Consider the following 21,397-nt stretch of genomic DNA (forward strand, 5'->3'; position numbering starts at 1 on the left):
CATGAAAAATGGCAGTTAAAATAGCAGGTCACCTGAAAAAAGAAATCTGCACATCAATTCAATTATGTTTGTATAAAATAATTTGGCAAAAAAATTTCTTGGTGCTCTTTTACTTCCACTTCAGCAATTAGCTCTGTATCCCAATGATTTTCTCCTTTTCACACAACAGTACAGTTCCTCATGTTCTCCATGACCACAAGGGGCTTACCTGAACTGAGCTCATCACATAAGACTATTTATGCTACCTCTTTTACAGACACCAGCAAACTTTGCAATAACTTCATGTTGAACAAAATAGTAGACTTTTAAATTGAGGTGACTGTTTACAGCCTAACCAGGGAAGCCACTGTTGTAATAATTTTTTTTAATTTTATTTATATTATTAAATTCTGAGCTTTAAAACACAAATGAAGAAACCTCTAAAAAGTGCTGAGGATGGGTAGTGGTCAGCAATGTAAAGAAACTGATCTACTACAAGTAGCTGTATTGTTAAACAAGCAAGCATTAGACATATATTATTAAAAGTCATCTTTAATAGCATTTAAAAATAGCCATTGCAAACTTTATTTGAAGAAAAATAAACTAATGACAATCTTCCAAAGTCCCTTGAAACAGTCTAGTTCCTTAACATTTGCTTTATTACTTGAAAAGAGAAAAGCTATTTGCATATTTGGCATGTTAGTTCACCTCTGTTTGCTCAAAACAGCTCATAAAAACATTCTTTTTCTATGATTCCTGATTTGATCAAAAGTGGAAATCTGAATGATGATCCTAACTTAGATCAAATTGGGTATCTGCCTATGTCTCAAGGCAGTGAAGAATTTTAGTTCAAATTATTTAAGGCCTGATACGGAAAAAGAAAAGATGTGTCAGTCAGTAGAATATTATACCTACTTATATACTTCCACTGAGCCAGCATATTTTGATTTTCTTCTTTGTATTTAATATCACATACAACCTAAGAAAACTAAAAACCGCAACAAAAAAACCCAGGTCATATTATAATATTATAAGATATTAGCAATGCTGATGAAGTTTTTGGGTAGCTACTAAGAAATACAGCAAATTATTTGAATTCAAAGATAAACCTTAAACTGGAGTACTGGTGACTCAAATGCAGTACATAAGGCATTAATGCTCACACCTATCTGAAAACAAGCTATCTATAGGAAAATAATCATTAGATTAATCTCATACAGCATACTATCAGTCTTTATTTCATTGCATAGAATAGCAATAGAGCAATGGCATTTCCATTTGGCACAAAGAAATACATTAACAAGAAACAAAATGAAATATTTTGATATGGGGAAAAGGAAACAACTGCTGTTACATTTTATAGATAAATTAAGCACCTAATTTCAAAATCTTCAGATCATATAGACTTGGTTCACTGCATAAGAACTAATGGTAGAAGAAGAAATGTTATAACAAAATAATGTTAGTCATTAGAATTAAAATTGAATCCTCTTTCTTAGTGTTTCAGACAGAAAAATTATGCCATTAGGCACTAGCTGCTTTCTAATATATATTCTTTCCTAAAAATAGAACATTACACAGCATTGTTGGTTTGGGCACTGTGCAGATCTTGTGTTTATGCACATACGTTACACACTGCAGAACACTGCAGCCTACAACAGCTACGTATATGCATCTGCTTTCTGCAGGATTCAGCTAAAACCAAATGTTGTCAATATTCATACCAACTTGAACAATACACACTCAGAGAAATATTGCTAGGATAATATTTTGATAACTGAATAAAACCAAATTTTGTATTTTAGGTTTGACTTTCAACAGTGACTTTCAAGGCAAAAGAGAGGCCTGTAATTTAAGAAGGACATGGAAGTGTAGGAGCAAGTTCAGAGGAAGGCCATGAGGCTGACAAGAGGACTGAAGCACTTCTCCAGGGTAGATTCCCCTGTGAAGACAGGCTGGGAAAGTCAGGATTGTTCACCTGGAGAAGAGAAGGTTGTGTGGAGACCTCACAGCAACCTTCCAGTGTCTGGAGGGGGCCTGCAGGGAAGCCAGAAAGGGACTCTGTCAGGAGCTGTACTAACAGGACAAGGACTAGTGAGCTCCAACTGAAAGAAGGGAAACTTAGACTAGATATTAGGGAGTTTTTTAATTTGAGGGCAGTGAGACATTGAAACAGGTTGCCCAGGGAGGTGGTGGATGCCCCAACCTTGGCAGTGCTCAAAGCCAGGCTGGGTAAGGCCTTGAGAAACCTGCTCCAGTGGGAGGTGTCCCTACCTACAGCAGAGGAGCTGGAACAAGATGATCTTATGGTCCAGTCCAACCGCTTCACATTCTATGATTCTATGGATCTGCCTCTCCTGTTTCTCCTGCACCTGTCTGGCCACCTCCCCCTTTCATCCTGTGCTGCTGATGTGCACAAGCCACAAACTCCTGCTTGTGAAGTGAACAGGAGCATGTGGTATGGAAGCTAATTGGGAATACCCACACTGCTTCTGTTTGATACAAGCTGTGCCAGGGGAGGTCTAGATTGGATATTGGGAAAAATTTCTTCACTGTTAAGCATCAGAACAGGCTGCCAATGGAAGAAGTGGTGTCACTATCCCTGGGGGTATTTAGAACGAGTGTAGATGTAGCACTTGGAAACATGACTTAGTGGCAGACTTGGCAAAGCTGGCTTAATGGTTGGACCCAATAATTTTAAAGGTCTTTCCCAACATAAACAATTCTATGGTGGTGCCATGCTGGGAACCAAACTGGCCCAGCCTGCAGATTCTGAGGTGCTCTAAACCTGTTAAGCAGCAGTCATTCCCTGTTCTGTACTACAGCATTTAGTACAGAAGATCTCTAAATGACACCCATATCAAAACCTGCAGAGAAACCCTCAGCTAAGATCATGGATGACAGCAGAGGCAGAATTCAGGGGGAACACCTTTAAAATACATCACAGACTCAATCCTAAATAAGTATCTCCTACTGATTGAATAGCATATTAAGAGCCCTAGACAGACCATGTCCATTGACACCCTGTGGCTGAAAAGGGCATGGGAAATACCAGCATACACTCAGATTTCAATGAACACCAGAAATGCTCAGACAACACAACATGAAGATGCCATCACAAAATACCTGTTCATTACTGTTTTTAGCATCACTCCTTAAAACCCTGTAGACCTTATTGCTAAAGAGCTCCAAAAGCCTTTTTACTACAAGATTTCCTGTTAACTTCAGTGGGAGCACGGCCCCCCTAACATCCAAAATGGGTGTCATAGAGCAATGGGGATAATATATATGCTGAACATTTGTGTAAAGGTTCCCATACAACAATGAGGAAAACAAAGAAAAAAGTCACTGTGCCAAATAATATTCCATTCACTGCCACCACAGTACAAATTTTATTCTCTGCAACTCATTCAAAGTCACTACTGCAAAGTGACTGAAGGCACTGATGCAGGAATGTAAAAGGCCACCTAGTGTAAACATTTGTTTACAGTCACACAATGTACATGGTTTCTTTAAAATAGCTTGATACAGATGCAGATTTGGATGCCTGCAATAAAATGCCTTCCGTATAGAATAAAGTAAAATAAAAGAGGATGTTTATTCACTGACTCCAACAATTTCCCTGACATGATACATCATGACTGATGATTCTTAATATAGTGTGCAAGGCAGCCAAAAGTCATTTAAAAACATGTGTTGTTTGTCTGAAAAACAAATGTAAGGGAATACTAGTAAAAGCTGCACTGTCCAAAACTCAGCTAAGCAGTTTAAATCTGTTTTTCTTGGAGGATTTTCAGGAAGATTGGACTGCATGCAAAACAGAACTAATTTATTCCTACTATCTACTGCAAAAGAGCAATTTATCTCCAGTACATCTTGTCTAGAAAATAAGCCCCTTTATCCTATCATTAATCAGGTACCAATGTCCCTATTAGAAGCTCTGCACGTAGTAAAACCTGGAAGTATGTGAGCTTTAGGTTTTTGAAATTATATTAAAAGGAGACAAATGACAAGTCTGCTGTTCTCAAAGACAAGAGAAGACCAACAATCATAGGTCACAAATCAAACCCACAAAAAAACACATCCCAGTTTAGATGAGAATTTTTTCCAGATCTTACAAACTTGGCACAGTCAGATTTAGGCTCCCATAAATGAATAAAGGATTTGAGATGTAGAGTTGTGTTTAATTCTGTATCTTCATTTCTCTTAGCCTTGGACCCATGTAACCAAGTGAATGGCTTACAGGGGTAAGATCCTGCATCCAGCTGACTAAGCAGTGTGTTTGCCTTCAATAAATATATTACTTCATGTGGGTCAGAGCAGCACACACACTCTGCTCAGGCACTAATTAACTACTCAAAAGGCTAAATCCAAAACACACCAAGGACAAGTGAAAAGCATGAAAGACCATGAAGTAGCAGGACTAAGCTCTACCTAAGAAATAGGACAGAACCCCAAATTTGTGAAAAACATTGTAAATTCCAAAAACAGGTGAAGTAAAACAAATAACCCCATCTAAACTAGTTCTGCAGTGAAAACATATACATTGGTAATAGAAGGCACCCCCAGTCAAGGAAGCTCAGGCCTCTTCCCATGCTAAAATGCAAAATTTCCTTTGTGAACAACATTATAGATGAGCATAAATACAAAAATATACATTTTAAGCAGTAGAAAAAATGGAATAAAAATTAGAAATTGCTCAAGGAAAGTGACTGCCATATTATTACATGTGCACAAAAACACACTCCGTCTAAAAAAGGTATGAAAGAAAGGGAATCAATAAAAATTAAAATTTCTACCTCTCTTAGTCAGCATGACAGCTATTAACTTCATTTCAGTAACTAGGAGTGTAACAGCTTGGCTGCCTTATCAAAAAGAAATAAGCATTAGATGTTACAGGTAGTGTACAAGAAGGACAGACTGGCTGCCAGACAGCAAAGGCATTCATACACTCAGGAGCAACAAGCTCCCAAGCTCACACATTTCCACACTCACAGAGATCTGTAATTCTCCCCATGTGCAAAGGGCAGGTTTGGGTGCAGAAGTGCCTGCTACTTTTCACCATCACTTTCCTTCATTCCACTTCAGCAGAGCACTTGAGCACACATGGATGTGGTTAAAGTAAAGGAAGCATGTGAATTGTTTGGCTGGAGTGAGTGCATATGCAGCCCATGCCTCCTAAAAGCCTCTCCCACCACCAGCAACAGGGGCACAGATGGCACCAGGGCCACCAACTCACATGGCACTGAGAGCAGTAAACAACTGTTTGGGCTATGCCACCTGAGCTGTTGACAAGGTGACGCTGAAAGCGCAAATGATGCCCCGGAGACACTTCTAGGAGACATCAAAAAAACCAGAACAGGTTCAAAGCAAACTTCCTTCATCTGGCCATAGATATATGCCAGCTGACACCAGCATTCTCACATGGAAAGAAATTGCATTTATTTCTGAATAACCCTGTAAAAATGAAGTCTGATAAACAGACTTTATCTTTGACATGTTTACAGTAAAAAGCTTTTCAGAGTAAAATGCATTAGAACATCCTGAGGTGTTATTTTCAAGCATTATTAGCTTATGAATTGACAAAAAAAATCCACCTACCTGCTCTGTAATGATTCAAAAAAAAAAAAGAAAAAGACTGACAGCTTTCTGGAGCATTCAGCAGTTTGTAAATGCAGTACTTTTGGCTCTTGGATCTGCTCTGAAGCCAGCTCCTTTTTTTTTTCCATATTATTCCCCATGAGAGCACACAGAGAAATTCAGTATTAAAGTTGAGTGTCACATCTTCAGAACAGAACAAATTGTGTTCTGATATCAAGCTCCTATCATTGCTTATCAACACCCTAATGGAGAAGCAGACAGTGCTTTGGAAAAGCATGGTAAACTAACATCCCTAAAAAATAAGCACAGTTGGAAGCTGGGGTAAAAACAAAGTGGGAATATGGAGCTAAGCTTACTTTTTATCACACTGCTTTCTCAGTAACTCTGTGCTTCTTCAGAAAATAAATTCAATATGAAACTAACATTTGGAAAGCTTTTCCAGCAGACACTTTTAGAAGTTTTCTGGCACAGCCAGAAATTTACCATATGGGCCAGCCCAGCTCTCCCTGAACACAGCAGGAGTTTGGTCATGGTAATCACTAAAGACAGGCTGGTATCTGAACCTAAAATTTTCTTTGGATAATTTATGGAAACCTTAGATGTGAAACATAATCTGTTTCCTTTTACAGCACCCAACTGCACAGCCAGTTTACATGAAGGACAAAGAGTACACAGAACAAGGAGGCCAATGAAGAGTGCTGAAGCAAGGCTGCAGAACCATCTCTGTGGCAAAGGTGGCAATCACTTTCACAGAAGTCACAAGAGGTTATACTTTGCATTACTTCTGAATTATAGCTTCTCACTGCTCTTCTTCCTGTTCAGAAAGGTTAATTAACATCAGTTAATGAACTTCTGGAAATTCACCAAGAACCCAGCTTCAAAAAGAAATAATTTTTAAAGGATGCACTCAACTCTGACATAGAGCTCATCATACACTGCAAAACACTTCCCAGATACTTAAGCCCCATTTTTCTTCACCCAGAACATCTCAATATATTCAGGCCAACACCTGGTGAAAGGCACACTTTCATAGACTCAATCTCAACTGTTAGACACAATCTGTTCACAAACCTTGGACAAACATTTTGAAAGGAATTTTGTCCCTACCTACATGACAAAGGAACTCAGATGCTTTACCTGGCAAGCTGCTGGCTATCATATTTAAGAGCCTGGTCTTTTCTAACTGATGCTTTCTCTCACTATCATGTATGGGAGCTCCAACCTCCTGAATCTGGGACTGCTTACCTAACCTAGGTCCTGCTCTTGTATTTTACTCTCCCGTTCCCTTAAGGATTGCTACAGAGCCAGACTAGAAATCATTCATTCAATCATTTCATTTCAGAAACATCAATACATGGTAATGGCTCACAGAACAAGCTTTTGCAAAGTTTCTTCCTCATAGTGGGGTTTTTTTCCTTTTTTTGTCCTTCCAACTAGAGACTTTGCAACCTCTTTTTTTTTTTTTAGTAGCAGCATTTTTTACCTGAAATTATATTAATTTTTATTACAAGCCTCAGGATATTTAAAAAACATGTAATTTTATGGGCCAAAATCTTTACCAAACAGTGACACCCAGCTAGTTATAAAATGTCAGGTAAGAGAATACTGCTGTACTGACATCCAAGCCAGCTCTTGCACATATGTCAATTGTACTATCTGCCACAACAAAATCACATTTATTAATAAATTCCAGAGCATTTCCTAGATCTGAATATGACATGAATCTGTCATCATCACATAAAATATATCCCTGCTGCTTGGGTCACCAACTAAAACAGTGATGGAAAATAATAATTTAAAATAAAATCACATTCCTCTATTAGACTGGAAAGAATTCTCCCAAAAGAACTCAATCATGGCATATATATATATATCTATTGATCAATGATATATCTTTGCTATATATTGATAGGAATGGTGTCCTGTAAAATAATATTTCCACAAATCATTATCTTGAAATTAAAGAAATTACAGCTCTGATTTCATAATATAAATTTTGGTTCTTAATATTAGTTTGCTAACTGAGAATTTATGAACTAAATTTATTAATATAAAAATATTTACATGTGCATTTACCTGTAACTTTGCAACAAACATATTTATTATTCTATCTAATAGCATTCTTATGAAAGATTAGATCCTGAGCTCTTCTCCTAGGAACTCAAAATTCATTTCAGCTTCTAATTCTAGGGCTTAAGTGTTTCTCTCAAATAAAACTTGCTGTAATTTTTTTAAGCTTCTAGCCCTTAAACATGCTCTAATTAATGGGCAGTGTACTTATAACCATTAATTTCCTATTTTACCTTAAAATTCTGTGAGTGAACAATAATTTCAGCCTATATAGAATAAATGTGATCTTCATCTAGCTGAAGTAGCACACATCGTATCTGGTTGTCTTTTGCATTGAGCTAAAAAAAGCATGAAAAAATTGCCTATACAACTTCTTTATGCCTTATCTCAAACCAAGCCCAAATCTTTAATAATGTACCAAGGGGTTCATGTAGTGAAAACCTAGTATCTTCTCCAGTAGCCTGTAACTTTTTTCTTGCTTTTAATTCTGAAAAAAAGCCTTTGTAAATTGTTGCCCATCTCTAAAACACACTCTACACAACACATACTATATAATACATATAATACACTCATACACAACAACAACAAACAAAAAACAAACAAAAAAACCCCCAAAAATACAAACAAACATGCAAACCAACCCAAAGCCCTTTAAAACTCCTTTTTCAATGTACACCTTTTTTAGGCAACAACAGAAGTCAAAACACTGGCATTTTCTCCCAAGAAGGACTCTTAGTTTAAGTAAGAAACAGATGGCAAAGCTACTGGAGAGGTATTATTAACTTGGTAAGTGAATCACAGTGAAGCTCCTGCTTCATTTTGATAGTTTTGGGAACATACTGGGCCAAACAATTTGCAACAGTTGAGGAATCAACCCATTAGGACAGTAGATATGTGAAAACACTATTACTTGTTAGAAAATTGGGCATGTAAATGTCCAAAAAGACCACAGTTCAAAGTAGCTTTTTCTTCACTAAAATTACTCCTATTCCTACAAGAAGAAACTTCCTTTTAAACTTCTGAATTATTAAATTTGAAATGACTGTCACTTACTAGGTTCATAGTAATCCAGTACAGTCACTGAAGCATCTTGGATATTTGCCACCTTGAAGTCTCTCACAGCTGGAATATCCACACAAACCTGTGTTTCATTTAGCTAGGAAAACAGAAGAGAAACATCCTGAGAACCCTAGGGATGGTGGCTTCATGAAGGAGCTAAGGACTTTTAGCTCAGTGGTAGTCCATTTCTAAAGGCTTAAGAGTCAGGATATATATAAAGATGATTATCTCAATTGCAGTCATTTTGGTCAAATTAAAGACTTCATTAAATGTCTGCCTTCTTATGTGTGATTTTTAAGAGGTCTGATTTAGAAAGTCCTTACAAATACAATTGAGTTGCACCTATCCAATCAGTCTCACTCAAAACGAGAAGAACTATTAATTCCATGTAAATAGCAGATGTTGATTTTCCCCGAAGAACACAATCATAATGTCATTCCATATTTAAGCCTAACAATGCCAGAGTCAAGATGAAAATCACCACAAACACATTTCTTTGTTATTTCCAACTTACAGAGTCGAAGTATAGGTTGACTTTTCCATTATCCTTTTCAGTCTTCTTAACTGTACTGTCTAATGGAACAAAATCTGGTGACACAGAGAAACCACTGAGTAAGCCAACCTCCATGAGGACCATACCACTACTGGGAGCGGAGCCAGAGCCAAAGTACCTTTTCAAAACACAGAGAAACTTTTAGTAGAAATACAGTAGCCCACTCTGCAAAGAAAACATTCGATCTTTAAGTACCAACTAATGAAGTAATAATGCTTAATACTTGGGAAAGAAATGGAACAAAATACTGACAAGAAATGTCTAACAATAAAGAGCTAAAAAGTAATTTCCCAATTATTTTTCCAGCTAATTTTAGACACATATGCAAAAGCTGGTTTAGAACTGAGAAACTGCAATACATAAATCATGTGAGAGACTACACTGACACCATGAGGAACTTTCAATTCCTATTAGTACAGCTTTATCTTACAAATATGCAGAAACCATTGCAATTAAACACGTTTCAAAAGAAGCAATTAAGAAACTGCTGTAGGAATTCCTGTACTGAAATATATGTATTTCCTCTTATGGATGCATTGGTTTGCTTTTATTCATTTTGGAGGCCAAGATACATGTGTGTACACCAAAGAAGTCTCCCAGACCTTTTCATATTTCCTTTACAGAGACTGATGGTACCATTAACAAAGTCATCACCAAATTATTTCACAAAGTTTCAGTTTTAGAATGCATAGCCATGTTATTAATCCACATTTGGAAGAAGATTTAATAAGTTGAGTCCCTTTTTTTTTCCTAAATAATGCTTACTATTATATCTTCTTCCAGTGTAAAAACCAGATGCTGGAGTTTGCTCTATTGAGCAAGTCTTGCACACTATGGTGCATAACAGATGTATCAAAATGTATTTATGGTGCTCTGTGCTACAAGTGTCACCTAAATGACCTGCAAAAGATTCTACTGCTTTAAATAAAGTGGGTAGCAGAAGAGTTTCGCGGGCCTTAGAACAGAAGATAAATGATTATTGTCCCACTAAAATAAAAGTGTCTCCAATCCTCATTTTGAAAGCCTGGCAGTATTGAAAGTAATTAAACTATTTCTTTGTAGAGCTGGGTAGTTAAAAAAAAAAAATAAAAGGGAAGAGTTGCTTTCAAAGCAATGCTGTTAAGCCTAGCTGATTCAAGGCAGATACAACTTTGAAAGAACTACAGCGCAACTGCTGACTTCAGTTGGCTCACAAGATTAGAAACAACTGAAACCATCTGTTTGATGATGTGCTGTGCCAAAGTAGCTGCTATTGAAAATAAATAATTGAATTGGAACTGGATGTAATTATTTCTGCATAATTACCAATAAGAGGAGAATAAAATATCCAAGCTGTCTAGCCAGCCTGGGGCGCTACTAAAACACCAACAGGTAACCAAACTGTCTTGGTACTGTCAAGGAGTGAATTAGATATATCCCTAGAATTTATGAGGATCTGCCTCTCAAAAAAAGGAAGAGAGGCAGCCTTGGAGGTGGATTGTGGTACCATCTCTTCAACTCCATGGTCTCTTAAAAAAAGGGAAAAGAATCATCATGCAAGAATGATCAGTAAGAGAAGGACAGACTTGAAACTTGGACCTGAGGAAAACGGGTAATATTTTCAGTTGAACTTTATGTTTCAGCTCTTCAGCAATATGAGATCAGGGTGAGACCCCCTCACAGAAGATACAAAGAGAAAACAAAACCAAGCTAATGTAGGCAGAAAGCAGAAATGAGAGTGTAAATTGAACCATCAGTGATCAGTTTCTCATGCCTGGAAAAGGTATGCAGGCAATGAGACTTTAAAAAAACTAGTAGTCCTGGGTATTTGCCTCCCAGAGAGGGTGTTTTAGCTCCTCTAACCAAGAACCACTTCAATTTGAATGAGACATCATCTGCTCGAGTGTCATAAATAATACCAGTTAAGAAGACCAACCCCTATCAAGCTTGCTGAGAGAAGGTGGATATTCTCCAGATTAAAGAAAAAAAATTGTGAAGTTGAAGCCTTCAGTACCTAACTATGTATGCCCATAGATGCATACCCACAGCTAGACTATATACACCCATGCGTTGAGATTTCAACTGCCTTTTTGTATTGGTTTCTCAACTAGAAAGCCAGATCATGTTATAAAGATCCTAAGTAGGCAACTTTAAACTAATTTAGGAATATCGATAAGGCATGTATAATATACAATTTATAGGGAAAAGAAGAGGAAGATGACTAGTCTATGAAGCTCAGCAATCAGAGATGAAGCCGTAGCCTAAGCAATTTAAACAGACTTCCTCAAAGTACCAGTCCACTTCTCACAATAAGAGTTGATGGAACTGATGTTGGAACTATCAAAATGCTCCAAGTAATCTCTTGAGGCTGCTTTTCAATGTCACTAGATTTCCCCCTCTTCTTTGAACACTTGGCAATTAAAGCATCACCACCCTAGAACATCCCCAGAGAGATGGAGCACTTCTTCTCTGTATTTTAAGTGAAAGGTCTTAGCTAGAGAGTTGCCCAAAAACTACTTACCCCAAACCCAGCATGTAAACCCTTTACATGTCAGGAGGTTGTGCTAGACTTTAGAATGCTGTTGACACTTCAGAGAAAACTTTAAAAGATAACAAGCCCGTTCTGTTTCAAGAGCTCTCATGTATTCTAGCGTCTCTGCCCACCATCTGTGTCACTGAACTGGATACTAGAAACATATAAAAACAGAGCTCTGGCTTTATGCCTGCTGGCGATTTCCCAAATTAAATCAATGCTCTGAACTGAAATAATATTCTCTATAGCTGATTATTTGTATGCTGGTGTCACCTAGAGGCTCATCTCCAGTCACAGCTCCCTTGTGGAAGGCAGAGCACAAGAATAGTTCAAGGCATACGGAGTACAAAGTTTAAAGAAATAGCAAAAAGAGGGTGTGTATGAAAGGCATGTAAGAGGAATCATGGTGGATCAGGTGGTACTTTGCAAATCTTGCATTTACAAGGAATGTAACAAGATGTTACATATCTAATATGCATAATGCCACAAGAAAAAAACTGTTTCTAGAGGAAGTATTCACAAACGGATGAAATCCTTAAATACAACAAATGCAGTCATCTCAACAACATTATTGTGGATTATAAAAGATAGAAGACAAAAACCATAAATACATATACATAGAGAGAAATAAAATGTCCTATAGGGTTTCATATGAAATATGCAGAGGTCTCTAATTACAAATGCATACTGGAGAAACTGCCAGAAAACAAACACCTTCAAATATACCTTTTAAATATGTGTATGAACACTTCCACAGCAAGCAAAATGGAGGCCCAAAGCAGCCAAAGAAATAACTTGATTGACTGGCTGATCTAGGAATACTCAGTTCAAAGTCACCTATTCACATGTGATGTAAATTCTATCCAGGTAACACCAGGTGGCTGTCCTGTGGTCCATGAGATGATACTTGAGCAGGCTCAGCTCAGTTTTTAGTAGCTGACTACTGAATAAGAAACATTACCCCAGATGCACATATCCTCCTGCCCCCTCTCCCTTATTCAGCAAAAAGAACAGAATTAGTCTGGGTGGAAAACTTTCCACCTGTTTAAAATCTAGAATAATGTATTGTAGTCTATTACCAAGTTCCTTGCTACTGGTGAATTAAAGACCGCAAAGATAGTTGCACAATAAGGCAATGTGAATTTATTATTATGTAAATATGGATTTTGACTCCTGCCAAAATCATTCTGAGTGAGTTAATTATGGAGATGAAAAAAAGAATGATTACTTCATGGTGTTTTCAGCACTTTAGAACTTACTTCTCTCTTTACAAAAAAAGTATCTACTTCTTTATCAAGAGCAAAGGATTGTTTTCATGAAAGGTAAGAGTAATAGGCCCTTGTCACAGCTTGCTACTCAAGTTAGAATACAGAGATACTGCTCCAATTTTCAAGTCTGTCCACACACATCCCTATAGCTCAAAAGCACTTGCACCAAAGAAACTGTTGAGTTTTTTCTTGTATTTCACACAAACTCTTCCACATTCCTCTAACGTTTAGGGTACTTCATTTGTGCAAAGTAATTTTTATCTTCTTCAGGTATACATTTATATCCCAGACATGAGTAAATTCATACAAACAAATGGATAACTCAGTTTATTTAAAGCAATCTAAAGTTGGTATATACAAACGTGTATGAGAAGCTCCAACTGATTTACCTACCTTGTGCACACATTCAAAGTCAAGTGGTTTGTATCATCTTTATCATCTTTTACATCAACATTCAAGTCAAAGGCTTCTTGATTTTGGACAGATCTGAGCCTCTGGTCAGTGTGCTTTGTGTTGTACATAACATTCAGCTGTGGATTGCAAGTACAGACATCAGGTGACATGTAAAGCAAATCAGTGTGGTTTAAACACCAAGTTGCTAGCACCACAACACCAGAGGAGTGTTCACATGAGAAAACACATGTTTGCACAGACCTGCTAGCCTGTAATTGACTTGCTAACCTATAACTTGGACAAGACCCTGTCATACCTTCAAATTTGGACTGACAATTTTCCATTTGCTACATGAAACCATTGTAGAAGGACTGTGATTTTCCAGAACCACTTTTCATTCCCTTTTCTCTAGCCAAGCAAAATGCATATTGGGGTCTTGCAAGGGGAGTTATTTTAGCCACTTTCTGCTTATTTTTCTACCAAAAGCAAAGAAGAACCCCCTCACCATACTATGTGTTTTATCTGGATGAGTGAGGGAATCATCTTTAATTTCTGATTTTTGCTTTTGTTGCTATGTCTCTCACTTTTTTACATAATACAAAAATTATGCTCCTTCTTTCAATCTCTACACATAATTCCCATCGCCCTGCCCAACACTGCTGAATTTAGCATGCTGTAAGAGTGCAGAGCCAATTCTGCAGCAGCACTCAGGACAGCCATGGGGCAGCCGTGAAGATTCATCATGCACAACTGCTCCCCAGGAGAAGGCAGTACCAAGGATGAAACCAATCGAGAAAGCCTGCCAGTTGAAGGCACACAAAAAGCAGTGCCTCAACAATCTGTCACCATAGAAACAAAACTGTTTTAACTTTTGCCAGAAAAAGCTTAATGAATGGGAATTTACTGCCAAGGCAGGAAGTTCTGAAACCACATACTGAACAGGTCAATCAGCTAGTATTTGCATGGAATCAGCTATTGCTGTTATGGTCTGACTGTCTTTTCCTATTCCTCATGACAATGAAGGAAAACATTTTCATAACACAGAGTTTAATTAAAGCCTTCTTCTGTATACACACTCACGTTGGGGACAGAGGTTTTTATACAGAAATTCACATTAAATTAACAAAATGAGCAAATGCATTTCTTCAGTTTTAAAAGGCAACTGCCAAAGCTAAAGGCAGAACTGGTCCAGTCTTGTGTGTAATGCAACCAGTTCTGGTGAGAGGCCCAAGGAGAGAAAATTAAAAGCTAGTGTTCTGCAAGAGAGTGATGCTTCAAATAGTAGCTGACACTATCAATTGTGCTATACTTTTAAAAATATGGCACATTTATAATCCTCTAATCAATGCCTATCCCTTTTCTTCTTCAACTAGCAGCATAAATGAGCTTGACTGAGCACGTGAATTCAATGAAAACATCTCCAATATTTTCTGTCCATTTTGAGTACTCAACATCCATTCAAATGGTAATGGAGAAATATGTGTGCATTTCATCATGTACCTATTTCAGTACCATCACACTAAATAACATTCAGTCCTCTGCCTAAGTCCAGCAAAAATATACTGAGTGGAAAAAACAGTCACTGTTTCCAGTAATGAGTAACAGGGAATTCTGAGGTTTTTTCCTCATTCCCTCTCTATACCTTATGAGGAGATTGAGGAGATCTTGTTCACCTATCCACTTTGCCCATACCCACCCTTGTTTGAGCCTGTCTACCCTCTCCTTGTTGCTGGTTCTAGATTTCAGTGGCATTCTCCTTCCTTCCAAGAAGGCACAGGCCATGCCAATTACTTTAGTCATGTGTCAAGTCCAGCTCACAGAAGAAACATGTTTCTTTCAAGACTTTCAGCAGGCCTCCTAAGGAAGATTGCTTCTTTGACTCCCTTCTCTAGAGCATCTTTCATAATACCCTAACCCATCTTCACTTCCCTCTTGCAGAGTAAGTGTCTTAGGTCATGCATGGGATATACCAACAATGGGATATACCTACAATGGAGAGACAAGCTAGAAAACTTTATTGACACCAGGACCAAAAAGCTGTAAGTAAATGTCTGCCTTTACAATCATAATATCCAAAATAAATACATTTTATGAGATCCTGAAGGGTCAGGAGAGAATGCACTGCCAACTTGCACACAGACAGTGAGATTTCACCAAAAAAATTTTTTTTCCTAAGAATCCATTCTGTTGGAAAAGCATGAAGTTTCCATTAATGGATTTAATCTTGTGTTGTGTGATACTTAAATGACTTACTGTTTTGACACGCTACATTTGGCGAGAAAGCCAAATCCCAGAACTGTGATTCTTACCACTAGACTCTGACGGGCCCAAGACAATGAAACCCAGCTGAAGAAATGTGATTGCAATGTCATATGCTATCTGATTTATTAAATCTGATCCAGACCTAGCCTATGTCTGGGAAAAAGAGAAATCTCATTCAATGTCCTCAGTGCTCTTTCTTTTAGAATACCAGACTTGCCAAAGGAAGCAGAAGGAAGGAACTGATCTCAGCAAACACAAGGTTTTGGAGGAACTACTCCAGGGTGTTAAGTGTAATATTCTGAATCAAGTCACAGCATCTCTGACTCAAAGCTTCAGGAAAAGAGGCAACAGCACAGTGACCTAAATGAACAAGGTAATCTAGCCTTGGTTCGTGAACAGCAGTTCTTTGTGAGCACATTTCTACGTTAATGCAGCAAACCAGGAACTTAAACCCTGGTGTTATACACCCCCAGGGAATGCTCCACCACAGTCAACTGGCTATTCTCAGTGGAAGACTTCTGCCCAGTCTTCACCAGACATGCTAGCTTGAACGTGAAATTTTCCTGCTGGAAATAATGTAATAGGAACCAATGTGTTTTCACAAAAGGTATTAATTTCAACAAATCAGTGTTTTCCAGCAAGAAACAATTTGCTGAAAAGTTTTTCATCAGCTCGCCTGACAAATTAACTGAATAAGTATCAGGAAGTATTTCTCAACAATGATTAGGGTTAAATAGTCTTAACTGTTCTGGAGCCCCCCCTTGTTACATTCCACACAATCACACACACAGGCACACTGAAACCACAGATGTGTGAACACAGTCCTGCTGAGATCTTCATTCCTATCTTGGCCTGCAAGTCTGAATCTAAATTATCCTCTGAAACTTTTGAACTTTGCTGTAACTTCATTTGTACTTCTGGGAATTAATAATCATGGGTTGTGATTTATGGCACTGTGGGTTTTGCAGACTGGTGGTGAATGAATGAGGTGTATCTCCAGATGCTGTTCACTGCTGATAGGCAGGTGTGAAGAATTCTTTGGAAAGTTGTTTTATCCCAAAGTACATTTACAACTATCACCAGGCTTTTTTTGCTCCCCAGATGCGTTAGAACACTAAAGTGAAGGACAGATTGGATGGAACTTGAGATAGAATCTGACCTGGTATAAAAACTTGGAGACATTTAAAGGTGACTTTGGATCAGTTTTCTCAAGTATGACTAGTAGCCCAGCAGGAACTCTTGTTTTGTGACATAATCATCAAGTATAAGTTTATACTTCAATAAAATCAGTCTCTCATGCTCAGAGACTAGTGTTTCTGCTAACTTTTCCAAGGTCTGGCTCTTTCACCTGTGTGGTCACAACCAATTGCCATGGAGAGGGCACCAGGAAAGTGAGATCCACTGCTGGCCATATCACATTAGATCCAATACTGTTTTCTGAAATGGTATTTCTCCTTCCACTTTCTGCCATGCCCAGACTTTTGGTTGATGCTAAGTGTCTATTACTTTTTGTAGTTTGCAGAATTGTCTGACTGTTTTTCATGCTATTTCAGAACACTGTAAAAATTGCTGGAGAACCTAGCTGTAATAACCTCTTATTTTTAGTTTTTGTTGCTTTCTACTTCAAGGAAAATAATATGAATATGGATATGAAAGGAAAACAATTCTTATAACCAGCAATGCAATCTTATTCTGTATTGATCTGTGCCTTATTATGGTTTACCACAGGTTCTCAAATGAGGCATTTCTGCCTAGTCCACATACCTGTTTTACTCTGAACTCTGTGTCTGCCAGTGTACCACTGCAGTCCTTTGTCTTGCAAATGGACATTGCATTTCTACAGGACAGGGCTGCTTTGATACACCTCTGGCTCATGGAAGTGCCCCAAAACTGCCAGTCATCCAGCAGTACTTAAAAGGCCACACCATTGGTCAGAAACGACAGGAATATATCCATATTTTATTCACAGCACTCCTCAGTTAGTGCTTTTTAGCACTCAGAAGTGCTTTGCTACTGATTTAAGACATTTTGGAAGACTGCTCCTATTAACAGATTTTATAAAACTTCCAAAACACACCTTCCTTACAGAAAGCATATCTTCAGCAAGAATACCTACCTGATTGCCTGCATTGCCTACCTGAAAGACAGCAAATCCCATTCCCTCCGCTGACACTGTCATTGTCATTTGTTGTGCAGGGGGAATCTGAAAGAAAGATGAGCAAACCAGTATTTTCAAAGTACTTTCAGTCAGCAGACTGTACAAAAGTATTCCTCACTTTTTACAGTACCTCCTTAGTCTGAAGCAGGAAACGGTTTTGAGTATCAATTGAGAATGTCTCTGGCATTTCCAAAGGAGGGGCTGTCACTGTTATATCCATTTCTGTTTTGCTTGCCACAGTGAGAGCTGCAAACAGACTCAAGGCTTGTAGAGCCACCACTGTGTCCTGTTGAGAGAAACAAACCCTTTTGTATTGAACTGAAGCAGCCAGCACAGCACACAGACCATGCCTTGGGGAGCTCGTAGTCCCTGCACTGGCCCATTTGTTGATCATGCTGGAACCTTCCTGCAGCCACCTCCCTATCTCTGGATTCCCCTGGCAGGAAGATGCCAGCCCAGAAGAGAGACCAACACAAGACAAGAAGTTAGCTCCTGTGGAAATGGAAAATGAGGTGGGAGGCAGCCAAGGAAGTTTTTCTCTTGTGCAAGGTACGTGCAACACCTGACAAGCTGAAAGACACAACAGTCAGAATCACACACCAATCATGGAGAAAGACACAGAGGAAAGTAACAACATTGCTACTTTCTAGATTTATTTAGTGACTGTGCATTAAGTGCTCAGTACTGCACAGGAGTTTTTCATTGATCGTTGATGCAAAAGCTACAGGTCTGAAAAATCATTAACACTAATTTTAACAAAAGGTTGAAAGGAATTTTTATCAGACACTCAGCAACAACTTCAAAGGGTTTCAGCCCAGTTTACCCTCTGTATTTGATCCAAGGGTTTTGTGCAATTGTTTAACCACTGCAGAATATACTTATGCACAGTCATATATGTATCTAAGATTCTTTTTTTTTTTATCTTTGGGTGTGATTGTAGGCTTAGCTCTCCAGGTTTTGAGCACAAGAGGCAGTGTTTGAACGTTTGGTCCAGCCCAGTTTAAGGAATGAGAATTTTAACATCTACTATTTTCTGGGAAGAAATACAGTAATCAAATATATGTGTCTAATCTCAGGGACTTTTACTGTTCATGCAGTTTATTTTGCACCTATTTTTAACCAGTCAGAGTGAAGAAATTGGCCTTTCAGGCTTGGCATACAGATACTTTATTTATTATTAGGCCCCTTCTAGTAAAAAAATTCTAACATAACAGGAATTCATTCACTACAACATGGTGACTGTGCCACACCTTAAGGGGCTAGTAGGGGCTTACTATTCACTCTAACTGATAAAAAACCGTTCTCCTTCCCATGCCACATCCTTGTCTGAGATGCCCTGCTTCACTGATCTCAGAAATGCAGAAAGATCAGCTGATTAGCAACTGCAAATTCACAGTAAGCTGTATCATGTATACAGATCATGGTGAATTACTACACCCTAACTTATAAAGCATCACACATACAACATAATGCTTTCCTCCTTATTGTTCAACAATATATTAAGTTTCTTATGTAATAAACTCATGGAAGGAAACACTCCAAATGTTATTTTATAAAGCAAACTTAGAAGATAAATAAAAAATTATGGAGTAATTTATACAAATTAAAAAAGGCATCTAGCAAGACATTGGAGCAATTTTGAAATCCAAATAGTTTAGACTATGGAAGAACAAAAGGATTCAATTAATTTCTTAATTTCACTCTCAAGGGTAAAAGATAGATTTTTAAACTTCCAAGTAAAATAAGTTTCTGGAGAATAGAGAAAAGCTTTTAAAACTCATTTAATGCTTCAATCAACCTCTCCAAATAATAAGCAAGAATTAACACATTAGGAAAGCACTAATACCTCAGGGGAACCAGGCTGGTTCTTAAATTGCATTTTACTCAGAACACATTTCTCTCAGATTAATACCAACCAACATCTGAAAATAATGAAGGATAGCCTGTACACCTTGGTACCAGCAGCATGATGAAATGTGAAATTTTACTGTGACCAGTATTTGTAGTTAATTTAAAAGCTAGTTTAAACCAATGCAATCCATAGTACTATCTAATTTTTTGGATGCCAGCATAGCTTACAAGATGTGGCTTCAATAACATGGAAGTCTCCTGGAGATAGTGAAGATATTCCAAATTTCATGGCCCATCAAAAATCTATGCAATAATAAGGACAAAGTACATCAGTAAGTTAAGACCAGCTGCCAGAAGAGAGATTAGGTTAGGCTGTTTTTCTAAAACCTACTCCCTTTAGTAAAAGGCTAAGTTAATAGCCTTTCAGAAGCTTGAGGACTGGCACATGGTAAAAATAAAAAGAGGCTTCTCTCCTTGGAAAGGAAGTAAGCATATGTATTCATCATACTTATTTCGAAAATATGTTTAATTACTTTTCCACAGGCACTACTATTTCTTCTTTATTTGTTATTAGTACATTATATAAAGAAGGTCTCCCTCTAATTCTCTTTCTTATTAGACTTGCCAAAAATACTAAAATTGGCAGTCCAAGAGTAAGATGCCAATAATGCAAGCTTGTACATAACCAAACCTGTTACAGCAAAACAAAACTCAGTAATTACTGTGTAAGAATGGTACTTTTTAATTCTGAAATATACACTGCTTGTTTAAAAATTATAGCAAAACCTCTTAAGACAAGATGCTACCTGAGTAGATGAAAATCCCCCAAGGTGATTTCTTTGATGACTTAACCATTTCATAATAGGGATCCCTTCAGCTAATCTGTCTTGATGAAAGTGCGAGAGCAGAGCGTATGCTGCAAGTTCAATATCAATGGACCGTGGCTGCCATGAGTCAGAAATTTCAGAAGCAGGCGTTACCCAAAAACGAAATTCTCCTGCAAAATAAACCAACATAACCTCATCCACAGACTGAAGTCTTTGGATTTCTGGAAAAGTCTTAGGGGAAAACTCTTCATTAATGCTTACACATGGGCTCTATGGGATGTATGATATTGTGTTAATGTTTAGGTGTGTGTTCCATAAGGTACTTCCTCAGCAATGTCTGAATCTACCTACAATAAAAGCTGAGGTCTAAATAGTCACTCAATTGATTTCAGTGAACTTTACATTGATCCTTTCCTTGTCAGCCTGAAGTGCTCACAAAAAGAAGCCCTTCTGAAAAGGCGACCTTGTTGTTCTAGTGCTCCTTTCTCTCAGGACCAGAGAAGGCACCTCAAGCAGCACAGCTGCTCAACAGACTCATTCTTGAGTAAAGCCTTCCCAAAAAAAATTACTTCTTCTCTTCCAAGAAGTGGCTGTCCAAAAGGCCTAACTCAGTAAAGACAGACGGACAGTCAAAAGGCTCCCTTGCTAGGCTACAACACAAATTCCTTTGGATTCTTCATGATGACAGTTACTATTTTGAGCCAAAAACTTCAATTTCCTATATTCCATATGGTCTGTTCTTCCCCCGAATTAGGAAAAATAATTCAGCTGAACTTGAAAGAAGTTAAATATACTGAGATGACAGGTCTCCAGAGAAAGTGCAACTGACCTTTGCATTGCCTTATAGAAATTCCAATACTTCAC

General features: G+C 37.9%; 1 protein-coding gene across 3 annotated transcripts in view; it reads right to left on the minus strand.

Annotated features, from left to right (window-relative positions):
• Positions 1-513: 513 nt before the first annotated feature.
• Positions 514-21,397, minus strand: part of CD109 (CD109 molecule) — a 71,012-nt gene continuing 50,128 nt past the window's right edge. The window contains exons 27-34 of one of the 3 annotated variants that reach the window (XR_009418048.1): positions 20,513-20,703; positions 17,986-18,141; positions 17,835-17,900; positions 13,436-13,572; positions 9,224-9,380; positions 8,704-8,806; positions 4,779-6,394; positions 514-2,016 (exon numbers count right to left, since the gene is read on the minus strand). Coding sequence is in view for 2 of the 3 variants with exons in the window: in XM_059468056.1 (XP_059324039.1) it covers positions 6,204-6,394; positions 8,704-8,806; positions 9,224-9,380; positions 13,436-13,572; positions 17,835-17,900; positions 17,986-18,141; positions 20,513-20,703 (1,001 nt within the window). In the remaining variant the exon portion in view is untranslated. Of the gene's footprint in view, positions 6,395-8,703; positions 8,807-9,223; positions 9,381-13,435; positions 13,573-17,834; positions 17,901-17,985; positions 18,142-20,512; positions 20,704-21,397 lie in introns of all 3 variants that reach the window. The other 2 variants (XM_059468057.1, XM_059468056.1) reach the window with 2 other exon arrangements.

This window comes from Ammospiza nelsoni, chromosome 3 (assembly GCF_027579445.1).
Source record: "Ammospiza nelsoni isolate bAmmNel1 chromosome 3, bAmmNel1.pri, whole genome shotgun sequence".
In the NCBI taxonomy this organism is placed as follows: Eukaryota; Metazoa; Chordata; class Aves; order Passeriformes; family Passerellidae; genus Ammospiza; species Ammospiza nelsoni.